This window comes from Apaloderma vittatum, unplaced genomic scaffold (genome assembly GCF_000703405.1).
Source record: "Apaloderma vittatum isolate BGI_N311 unplaced genomic scaffold, ASM70340v1 scaffold10450, whole genome shotgun sequence".
In the NCBI taxonomy this organism is placed as follows: domain Eukaryota; kingdom Metazoa; phylum Chordata; class Aves; order Trogoniformes; family Trogonidae; genus Apaloderma; species Apaloderma vittatum.
Window position 1 is genome coordinate 51,193 of NW_009694708.1, and position 12,190 is coordinate 63,382.

General features: G+C 42.3%; 1 protein-coding gene across 1 annotated transcript in view; it reads right to left on the bottom strand.

The window, feature by feature from the left end:
• KCNH5 (potassium voltage-gated channel, subfamily H (eag-related), member 5) overlaps positions 1 to 12,190 on the bottom strand; it is a gene marked incomplete at its 5' end in the record, with an annotated part of 97,946 nt that overhangs the window by 23,679 nt on the left and 62,077 nt on the right. Inside the window, one exon of the mRNA XM_009868476.1 lies at positions 7,347 to 7,543. Within this exon, the coding sequence (XP_009866778.1) occupies positions 7,347 to 7,543 (197 nt within the window). The remainder of the gene's footprint in view (positions 1 to 7,346; positions 7,544 to 12,190) is intronic.

Consider the following 12,190-nt stretch of genomic DNA (forward strand, 5'->3'; position numbering starts at 1 on the left):
AGGAGAGGAGAGGAGAGGAGAGGAGAGGAGAGGAGAGGAGAGGAGAGGAGAATCTTTTCAGTTGGAAGGAACCTACAGTGATCATCTAGTTCAACTGCCTGACCAATTCAGGGCCGACCAAAAGTTCAAGTATGGTATTAAGGACATTGTTCAAATGCCTCTTAAACACTGACAGGCTTGGGGCATCAACAAGCCCTCTGGGAAGCCTGCTCCAGTGCTTGACCACTCTCTCAGTAAAGAAATGCTTCCTAATGTCCAGTCTAAACCTCCCCTGGCACAGCTCTGAACCATTCCCATGCCTCCTATCACCAAATTCCAGGCAGAAGAGCTCAGCACTTGATTCTCCATTTCTCCTCAGGAAACTGTAGCAAGAAATGAGGTCATGCCTCAGCCTTCTTTTCTCCAAACTAGACAAGCCCAAAGTCCTCAGCCTCTCCTCAGAAAACATTCCTTCCAGCCCTTTCATCAGCTTTGTTGCCCTCCTCTGGATGCATTCAAGACACTTCAGGTTTATCACCCACTTCCACACCTGTCTGTGAATAGAGCGACAGACAAGACTGCACTTGTCAAAGGAGAGAAAACCTCTGTGCCTCCAGCGAGGGGTTCAGAGGTGCAATTGCTCCCATACCCTTGATTTCCCAGGTCTGTATGACCCAAACGGTGCCCAGAAGAGACCACCGTAAGGGAGATGATGAAGTGGCAAAAAGGAGAGGGAAGGGAGTGAGGCACGCAGAAAAGATTCAGGCTCACAGCTACTAAAAAAAAGCAGTGAAAAAGCCAATCCACCAACAGATTTTACAGCAATCGCTCTGCTCAGACAGCTGTCCCATGCCGTCTGGCAGGCACAGAGGGGTGAAGTTAATGCTACTGCAGCTTTCTCTTTGAATTTTTATGCTACTCTTCTACCTATCAAAGTCATGAACTGTCCTCCAAGGACTAACTTCCTTGCTTTGACTGCCTTAAACTCAAATCCCCATGTCCCTGAAGAAGAGTAAAGATACAAGGAATTGCTCAGGGGAGGGAAGAGCTGCAGAGAAAACTATAGCCTCAGACTTGTAATCCTCACTCAAAAGGAATCACACGGGTCTCTTGATGGCAGAAGGTGTAGCACGGTGTGATGGTCTGTCTGTAATCACACAGCTACCAACACACAAGGAATTACTCCATTCTCCATCCTGATAAATTCCTCACATGACTTTGGCCCAGACTTAGCAGTTTCTCAAGACATTCCTGGGCACGGACCAGACAGGGACTGACTGGCAGTCTGGACAAGGCCACAATGTTTGAAGTGGGCTCTTTTGTCCCATGCACATTAAATATACAAGTCTAGACACCATCAGAAGTGGTATTAGATCTAAATCAGCAGAAGAGTCTTTTAGGAAATATTGCAATGGAATATTAACATATCTGAAGATAACTGTGAATGAAATGAAATCAAACAATAAAATAGAAAAAATCTGTCTGAATTGAAAGCTTCTTCAAGCATAATGGACCCTGCAGGGTCTGCTAAGATGTGAACAAAACAAAAGCAAATTGATTTTTGAGTATATAACTTATTTGCTCTGTAATCATGCTAAATTGTCATTACAGCTAAACTATAACTATAGGACTTCATTTTCATATAAAAGACGACAAGACCGAAGCAACTAAAGACCAGAGAGGGACAGGAAAGGGCAGAAGCATCCTGATACAAGGTAAAATCATCTTTCCTTTCTCACATGAAGATGGCGAAAGGAATTTGGTGAAATTAAAGGCAAGGTTTGTCTGTGAACTCTACAGAGGAAGCATGCCCCAAATGAACTAAACTTATTACTTAAAAAAATGAGGAAGAAAGGGAATAAGGTGCTTTACTTTTGTTGGAATTACAGATGAGGAGAGTGTGCGGAGGAAAAGTAAGAGGTGAGACCTTTGGCTTAAACAGCTGAGAAATCCTTTCCCACGGTCACAACAGAGTTGCCTGTTACTGCAATAAGGGAGTAAGAGCTATAAACACCCAAACACAATGTCTTGGGCAGCCCAACTATGGGCTATGACTAACACCATGCTGTGTTTTGCCCTGAAGAAGTGTCCCTCATGTCTGGCCGGGGAACCCCTCTGTGTCCTCTTGCCTCAGCAAGCAGCAAAGATGTGTTAGCCTGCAGATGCTTTGAGTCCCTAAAAAGCTACAGACAGGAAAAGGAAACACACCATTCATGTTGCCATCAAGAAGTTGACCAAATTAATTTTCAATAGGTTTGAGTAAGCCATTGAGTTACAAACAAGCTCTGAGATAGGTCATGCCAAAAGCATGCTGGCCAAAAGGAAAGTGCCAAGAGTGACAGATGGGTGAGGATCGAGTACCAGCCTAGGCATGGGCAAATTCCCTATCACAGGCAGGAGTTCAAGACCCCACTGAAGCCCCCACTAGCTGATCTACATTATTAGTCACAGCAGCTCCCTAAGCACTATGTTTTTCTCCCCTCTCTTCATTAATAATAATGGAAAACTTTTTTCCTCAAGTGACTTTTGCCATCATCACTGTCCCACGTGGAGAACACTCCCATTAACAAAATGAAAAATGGTGAAAAAGCATGATGGCCCAGCCCGTGCAGACGGATCACCGGGCAGAGGAGGTGCTCAGCACATCCTGCTCCACAGTTACCCCACAGCCTTCTGTTTGCTAGAGTTACCCAGGGACAATGCTCTGATCCCTTTCTACGTAAGCAAGTCACTCCTCATAACTGATTGGGACTGAGTGTAAGCACCAGCTGGCAAAGCGCAAACAGCTCTGAACTAAGCTGCTCTAACTGTGAACAGCTTTCAGAGCTCAAAACCTGCGAAAGTCCTCAGGTTCACCAGAACATGTGCAATCTTCAGGAGTGAGGGCCAATATGCAGAGCAATGCTTTGTGCCTCTGACATTGCTTTTGCACCAGGACACTTGCTAGTATAACATGCCATCTGGAGAGTCTTAAAAATGAACAAAAAGGGAGATCCTGAATGGACCTTGGTATGACCTTCACTTTGAGGCGACATGAACGCAAAATTCAAATTAAAATGAAGCTTTTCAGAAACTTATGTGACACAGAAATGATGAGTGATTCATCAGAGAAACCACATGCAATCCATTAAAACCTCAAGAAAAAAAACAGAAAGCAAATTTAAAAAGAAATTATTCTAATCTGAACTAGAAAGAAAAACAGGACATGTGTATTAAGACAGTCCAATGGCCTTACCCACTAAAAAGCCTCAGAGATTCACAGTGTTCTGAAGGAATTAGACACATTGGTTGCTCACAGTGTTGTCTCTCGCTTTAAGAGCATCACAGGGAAAAGAATTGAGCCTCTCCGGGTGGTTTTTCACTGCCTTAAATGCACTCGTTTCTCCTCACGTCTCTCTGTCTCATTCTGCAGCACACTTTCCAGGAGAAAACGGACCAGAGGTCCTATGCGGACATCGTCCTCTTCCCTGGCTGCTCCTGACTCATTCCTTTAACTCAGCTCATTTTGCTCACGGTTGAAAACAGCAGGAGGTGACTGTATAGCTTAAAAGTTGTAGGGGAAATCTTTGCCTTACTGAAGCGCAGGAGAACTTTAGCAGTGGTTTTAGGAGGGCCAAAAGTTTGATTTCTTCCTGTACTTGCATAGACTGTGTTGGTCGAGCAGTTAGGTGGAGGTGGTACATTAGCTGGGGCAAACAGAAGCAATAATGTGGAAGGAAAAAGAATATTTTAAAGCATTTCACCTGAACACTTGTTTTCTGTGGAAACACATTTGGTAGCTTGATGTAGACCTTCCTGAATTCTGACTGCCAATAAAATGGACAGTTATTTATATGGGTTTGAGTCTCCTAGAGCTCTATCTTGGCTCTTCTCCTCAGGTCAAGCTCCATGGCTCAAGCTTGCAGAGGCCCTCCTCCAGCTGTGTGAAACCTTAAAAGGCACTTAATGAATTAGGCATTATTAATATTCTCTTCCAACATCAGAAGGCAGTAATTAACTCTTTGAAGACTCATCCCAGATACTGTTTTACAACTTTCATTCCTCAGAGGCAGCTATATAATCTCATTGTGATTTTAAAGAATATCTTTCCATATTAATTATTTTCCCTGTCTGGGAAAAAAAGTTCAAAGTCCTGGTTCCGCTTTGGTGTGTGCATTAGTGACATTAGACGTGCCATAAAGATTTCAGAGCACGAAACGTGATATGCTGCAATATTTGGGAATTACAGATTAAAAGTCAAATCACCACCCTGGGCAGGAGAGATCACTGTAGGTTGAAAAGCTAGTAGACATGCTCACTATATGGACTCATAAATGCAGTATGATGGCCGAGGTACCTACCACAAAAAAAAGACAACAAAAATCCAGAGTTGATAATAGCAACCTGAGCAGATGCCTTAAGTAGGTCATTCAACTTGCCAGGACTCTACATGTTATTTGGGAGCGAGAAAACACTGTTTTACCACTTTAGCAAGACTTTCTCTTCCCTGTCATGTGGAACTAACCTTTTGTGCTCATTATTATTATTAATTTATTAGCCTTTTGAACATTTAAATTGTTTTGCAGTCTATGGACTACACCTAAGTGCTGGTGGAGGGACAGTGCAGCACAAACACGTGTGCATGCACCCATATCCATGTAAGTGTATTTCAAAGAGCAGACCTGATGAGAAAATAATTCTATCTATATATTTTTGACAGTAAGAAGAGTCATTTTCTTGAGCACAGAACTGCAAGGAGTGTATTTTTGTTATAATTAAATGTCAAATCTTGTGAGTGATGACTATGTAGAAAAGTGCTAAGTATATTTCTATTGAAATCAATTAAAGGAGACAATGATTTTCTTTCCATTTAGATTGCATGACTCCAGCACAAACTGCTGCAGTACAGTGCAGCTCTGTCAGCCTGGTTTCATTGCCTGAACACCTGCTTTCTGCTCTCCTGATGAAACTGTCCCAGATGACACTACTTTTCCTAAGAGAGGAACTCACCGTCAAACACTTCTGTGCCCAACAGGGAATCACATACACTTTCAGCAGATATGAGGTTTGAAACAGTCCCCTGAATAACTTTATGTAACAAGACTTAGACTGTATCCCTGGTGATGAAAGCAGCATGATCTAATTTGTGCCTGGGAACAATGCACAGCATTTCTGCAAAGTGGGCTCTGGCTCAGCACATCTTACCGCAATACTAGAAGTAAGACTTGTCCCAAAATCGTTCTTGAATTAAACTGTAGGAGACATCATAGGTGGAGTTCATTTGATGTACCCTAAGATTTAAAAGTTAGTAATCATAGACTCTCTCAAAAGTCAACAGACAGGGGATGGTTTTCCTACCCCAGATTGTGATTGCCTTCTGGAGGAACCATTCCTCATGGGCTATGAAGGTGACTGGTGACTAGCTTGGATATCATCACCCAACTTCTAGTGACTGGAACACCACCCTGCATGTATCACACTGACACAATTTTTCTTTGCCTCCCCATCCACTCTCATGTAGTGCCCACTTAAACCTTCAACCAGCATTTCCTTTCTTTTCCTTCTGCAAAATCTATTATTTCTTCAGAAGTACTGTTCCTTCTTGCTTCGAGTCACTGCCCCTATGGCAGTGAGCTAGAGAGCAGGTATCTGTACTGGTGAAGTGAACTCCAAGAGTCTTCCTCTCAATGACTCCCTGTGTCAGGGCCCTGCCAGGGAACCAGCTGTCCCTAAAAAAGGTGTGTGAGATACAAAAAAAATCCACGAAAACCCAGCCATAAGACTATTCCCCATATGAATCCCTGGACTACAGATTTGAACTCCAGCACATTGCCCTGTCAGGAAAACATATGTACGTGTTTTTGCTGTACACAACCTTGCCATGGCTAATGGGGGAAGGCAGTCCCAGGAAGCTAGCTGAAGTGACAATTTCACAGTTTTAAGAAGGAAAGAATACATTTTTTGCACAATGTATGTGGCATTATTTTGTCCCAAGAAATCACCGTCAGCAACGCCTGAGCCGAACTGTCATCACGAGACTGTAGCTGGTGGCATGTTGCAGGTAGGCGAGGTGGCAAGGGGGGGATGCTCAAGTCAAGGCTTGAGGATGTCTTATCAATAGAGAAGCAATAAGCTATAAACACCAAACCAGCTTTCAAGCCCTAAAGCCCTTCTTCGGGTCTGATGCAACCTTCAAGTCAGAGGTAAGCTGACAAGCTGGAACCAAACCTGATTATAATTCAGATCTTTCAGGCTCCAGCACAGACAGAGTGGGACTGTAATCCCATTGCATCTGTTTTATGCCACGGGTATTTTGTGCCGTACTTGGTATATTAATGAGTACAAAGAATGCACTAAAAATTAAGCCTCCTTCACAAGAAGCATTTGTAAGACACTCTAGTGGCCGGAGAGAAACTAGACTCAGAAAAGTAAAATTCTAGTAGTGTTGAACTCCTGTTACTGCAGAGGCTGAAATTGTCTTTTGAAATTCTGAGGCGGCCTTGGTACATTGTCAAGTGAGGTGCCCAAGGTTCAACTGCAGAAAAATGTGTTTCAGCAGCTAAAGGATCACAGTTAATGCTCAATAATCTATAAATCATAGTTATGATATTTCTCTATGCAAATGAAATTTATATAACCCTCATCAATCTTAAAAAAAAAATCATAAAGATTAGATTTTGCAGCTGCAATGTGAACTAAAGAATCCCTTAACCTGTTTTCAAGATATGTCTTTAGAGCTAATTAATTTTTCGATGGAGTGTTCTTTGAAAGGACTAATGGATAGCGAGCATTGCTGATTGATTATAAAATGAGCAGGAGGGTTTTAAGAAGCGAGCTGTGAATGTAAAATCACTAGCAGGCTTTATTAACCTTGGTGTATTAAAATTCTAAACTAGGCAAGTGAGAGAAGCAATACTTCTGTATTGCTGCTGAGAATATTTTATTTATTTAACACTAATAAATTTCTCTTAGATGGTCTATACCAAGCAGATCCATCAGACTGTCCTCTGACCTATATATTAACAGGTGAGAGACTAAACCTCACCTCTGAAGAATACAGAATCTGGATTCTATCAGACTGCAAAATGTAACTTTATACATTATGAAATGGCCAAAAAAAGCCCCAAACCAGCTACTGTGAGGAAAAGGAAAGGAAATGTAATTCATATGTCACCCTGCTAGGATTGTTTCTCAGAGCTGCAAATCTACAGGTAACTTTTATTGACCCATCGTTAACAAACAGAGACAACATTTATGGACAAGCCAGTTAATCTGCAACAGCCTGAAAACACCAGGAGTAAACTGGTGGTTGTTAAACACTACAAAATCCCCAAGAACACACAATCTCTGGGTGAGAGAAGAAGGGAAAACAAGAGCTATCGCCTTACCCGTTTCCGCAGATTGCAGGTGAGCGTGAGATTCCTTGAGAATGAGTTGGCAAAAGCAGTATAAAAGTCCAACACTTTAAGCAAGGCTTCTCGTTTAATAATATGTAAATCGCAGTATGTCAGAGCTCGTACATTGGCACATGCATGGGCCAGACTGGTTTCCTTCCAGAAGATATCACCAAACACATCACCTTTACCTGAAAAACAGCAGGACAAATTTGTTAGAAGGTAATGCTTATGTTGTGTTCTTCAGTACATAAACGATTCTTTCCCAAACTGTGTTATGCTTCCAAATATTTTAAAATAAGCTCCCAATTGTGAAAATTAGTGAGGGTAAAAGTTTTAAAAGCATCTGATATACTTCAGCATCTTAGTGGCAGCCTCAGTTTTTTAAGATATTTATAGATGGCTCCAAGAAGTGGCACAAACCATAAAAGCCAGACAGTAAAGGTCTCCTTGTAGCTGAAGGTGCAGGTAGCAGACAATGGATTTTTTCAAAATGTCCTGAATATAAAAAGCACTTAACTAATGTTAAGGTGACTGAATATTTCTGAGGGTCTGCTCCAAGGTGACATAGGAACCCCGCTCTTACCAAAAGACCACGACATCTAGATTCCTACATCACCACAGCTTTCCAGTGTGGTGGAAGAGTCAGTTTCCAGGGCACAAAGGACCACATTTTAAAGAATGTTGAAACATCTTAAATTCAGTGTGAGTAGCAACAGTCCTTCTGAAAAGCCCACCAAAAACTTCCCTAAGACTTTTAACCTCTAAATAACCAACCAGCTCTAAACCTTAAACACATCCAGAAACCTAGTTCTAAACCCAAACACAATTACTTAAGGAAAAGCTTACCCTTAAGTCTGTATTTAAAAGTTTGCTGAGTAACAAAGGGTTTGACACCTTAGATATCTGCACATATGAATAATTTCAATCAGATGTATTCCACCTGAAGGCTACTTTTACGTCGGTAGGCAGTGTAGCAGAATGGCTGATGCTGAGGACTTGCACATTTTGATGACCTAGGACTAGCTGTAGTCCAGTCCCATAGACAGAAGAGCTCTAGTGGGTGGAAATTAATATGATGTGTTCTGACACACCCCGGTTTCCTTTTCTCTGCAAGGAATCCACTTCCCTAGACAGTCGTGCTAGACATCAAAGCAGGAAAAGTTGAGAGGGTCAGGACATCAAAATCACACCCCTGACCAAACCAAAACACTAGCATGGATACAGACTGGAGATACACTTCCAGGTTTGAACCTTATGGTTGCCCTGAGAAGACCTAGTGGCAGCAACAAAAAGTGCATTGAAGCATCCAAAAGCTGCCTCTTGCTGCCCAGCTGCTCGCCAGCCACGAGCTGGGCAAGGGCTATGGTGTGTGACCTGTGGCTGACACCTCAAATCCTGAAGCAAAAACCGTGGTACAACGGGTGTCTTTTGTTTCAGACCCCAGTGATATCCAGGCTCTTGAGTTTGGCAATTACTAACAGGAAACTAAAATCAGTCAGTCAGTGGTGGCATCACTATTGATTTCAGGTACCTCAAGCAGCCCCTTGGTAAAGGGTAGTGATTTTACCATTTTTTGATAAAAAAAAGGTAATACATTTTAACATTTCCTCTTTTAAGAACTTGAAAAATTTCACTCAACTCTATTTTGGGAGCACAGATCAGAATAATAATTTAACCAATCTCATTACTTTTGGGGAGTAGAGTATTTCCATTTCTTCTTTAGGTATTGTATCCAGTAAACCATATCTATAACTTCTCGTGCAGACTTAAATAAAATGTGGAAGTTCTCATCTTCATTTCCTTGTTTTTATTTTTTAATAAAAGTCTACATAGCAGTCATTCTTTAGAAAGGCTATAACTTCATTCTCATTGAACTGCCTTTAATTACATCAAAATACGTAGAATTAGCTACAATACATAATATAGCTAGTGTAATTTATAGATCAAATTGCTTTAAAATGCTCTCTTTATCACTGAGCATTTCCTAGTAACATATCATTTATCCAATGTAAAGGATGTTTTGAAATTATCCTTTGCAGTTAATTGTCCTTGTCTATATCCGAGTTCAAAACTTGTTTTCAAAGACTCATAGAATGATTTGTATTGGAAAGGACATTAAAGATCATCTAGTTCCCATCCTCTTGCCATGGGCAAGGACACCTCCCACTAGACCAGGTTGCTCAAAGCCCTGTCCAGCTTAGCCTTGAACAGAGAGGGAGCATCCTCCACAACTTCTCTGGGCAACCTGCTCCGGTGTCTCGCCACCCTCACGGTAAAGAATGTCTTCCTGATATCTACCCTCTTTCAGTTTTTACTACCCCTTGTCCTGTCACTTACATGTCCTTGTAAAGAAGTCCCTCTTCAGCTTTCATGTAGGACCCCTTTAAGTACTGGGAGGCCGCTATGTCCCTGGAGTCTTCTCTTCTCCAGGCTGAACAACCACAACTCTCTCAGCCTGTCCTTGTAGGAGAGGTGCTCCAGTCCCCTGATTATCTTCATGGCCCTCCTCTGGACTCAATCCAATAGGTCAATGTCTTTCTTGTGTTGGGGACCCCAGAGCTGGGTGCAGTACTCCAAATGGAGTCTCACGAAAGTGGAGAGAGGTACTACCCTCGATGTGCTGGTCACACTTCTTTTGACAAAGCCCAGGATATAGTTGGCTTTCTGGGCTGCAAGTGGACATTGTCAAGTCATGTTGAGTTTCTACTCAACCAACACGCCCAAGTCCTTCTCTGCAGAGCCACTCTCAACCCACTCACTGCCCAGCCTGCCTTTTTGCTTGGGACTACCTAACCCATGTGCAGCATTGTGCACTAGCCTTGTTGAAATTCATGAGGTTTGCATGAGCCTACCTCTTAAGCCTGTCAAAGTCTCTCTGGATGCCACCCCTTCCCTCCAGCGTATTGGCCACACCACACAGCTTGGTGCTATCAGCAAACTTGATCCCACCGTCAGTGTCACTGACAAAAATGTTAAACCACACCATTCCCAGTATAGACCCCTGAAGAACACCACTCATGACTGGTCTCTACTTGGACATCAAGCTGTTGACTGCAACTCTTCCAGTGTGACCATCCAGCCAATTCCTTATCCACAGAAGGGTCCATCCATCAAATCCATGTCTCTCCAATTTAGAGACAAGCATGTCATGTAAGACAATGTCAAATGCTTTACACAAATCCAGGTAGATGATAATGCTGTAACCCTGCTTTTGCCTTCTGTGACTTGGGTGGTGTGGCTGGAGCACTTGCCAGTGAAAACAGAGTGCTTCACCTTTCTCCATGTCTCTTGTAACCAGGTCCTATTTTTTTCTGAAGAGGGCCCACTTTTTCTCTAGTCTTTCTTTTACCACTGTCATACTTATAGAAGCTTTTCTTGCTGCCCTTGATGTTCATGGCCAGATCTAATTCTAGCAGGGCTTTAGCTTTCCTAACCTGACCCCTGGCTGCTCAAACAATTTCTCTGCATTCCTTTCAGGCTACATGTCCTTGCTTCCACTCTCTCCAGGCTTCCTTTTTGTGTTTGAGTTTGTCCAGGAGCTCCTTGTTCATCCATGTAGGCCTTTTGGCATTCCAAATGGATGACCTCTTTGTTGAGATGCATCACTCCTGAGCTTGGTGGAGGTAAGCCTTGAATACTGAGCAGCTTTCTTGGGCCTCTCTTACCATCAGGGCTCTATTCCATGGTATTCTGCCGATCAGGTAGAGGCCAAAGTCTGCTCTCCTGAAGTCCAGGCTGTGCACCCTCCTCACTCCCCTAAGGATCTTGAACTCAGCTGTTTCATGGTCACTGTAGCCAAGGTTGCCCTTGAGCTTCAGATTCCCCACCAGCCCCTCCTTGTTGGTGAGAAAAAGAACAGCATCTCTCTTTGCTGGCTTCTCTATGACTTTACAGATTACTCAGGTTTACAGACATACTCAGCACAGTTACATAATTTATAAGAAATAGAACATTTTTGAAATGTACAAAATTGCTTAATGGATTTTCTCTCTGAGGTGGACACAGGACAGAATTAGAGTCCTGCTTTCAGCGGCTGCAGAATGCAGTTAAAAAGATGGGATTCAATAATAGGGACTATTATGATTTTCTCACTGAAACATGAGCAAAATACATGTTTCCTTTCTGAATTTAAAGTAATACACAGTTAATTTAAGCAAAGACGCTTGCTCTGAACCTCTGCATGCGTGTTGCAGAATGTATACTCAAACCACAAATAAAGGAAATCACCATCCATAAACTTAAGAAGATCTTCTCATTATTTTTAGTTCAGTGAGGAGAGATCTGCACCGGGTCCCTCAGAAAGGCTAGGACATGATGAACTAAACCTATTCACTTCTTCCATGAGCCACTGGTCACTGGATTTGAGTGGTGAAGCCAAGATCCCCTTATACTATGGTTTATTCTCTTCAGAAAGTATAAAAACTTGGAAGCGTTTCTAGGTTCTTGAATTTGATGTTTCCCTCACACACTTCTGAGTCTTGTGTGCCTGTCATAAATGTGCTAAGGAATGTACTGAAAACAAAATCAACCAGATTCTCCACAAAGACATGTCTTCCCTTATAAATACAGAGATTAATGTACTATACTTTGTCCCTATTAACTGCAGTTCACTGAGTAGAGAGTGGTGATTATTCATTCAAGTTTAATTTTACACAGTGCAACTAAATGAAAAAAAAAATAAATTCAGAGTTGCAGTAGAAAATTTAACTGGTAGGTCTGAAACACAAGCTACTCAGAGGCACGTATACATTGCATGATGTGCACACCTCCAGGGAAAGCCCAGGGCTGGGCTGGGAATACAGAGGTGCTTGGGGCTGAAACTGCCTGCAGACTTT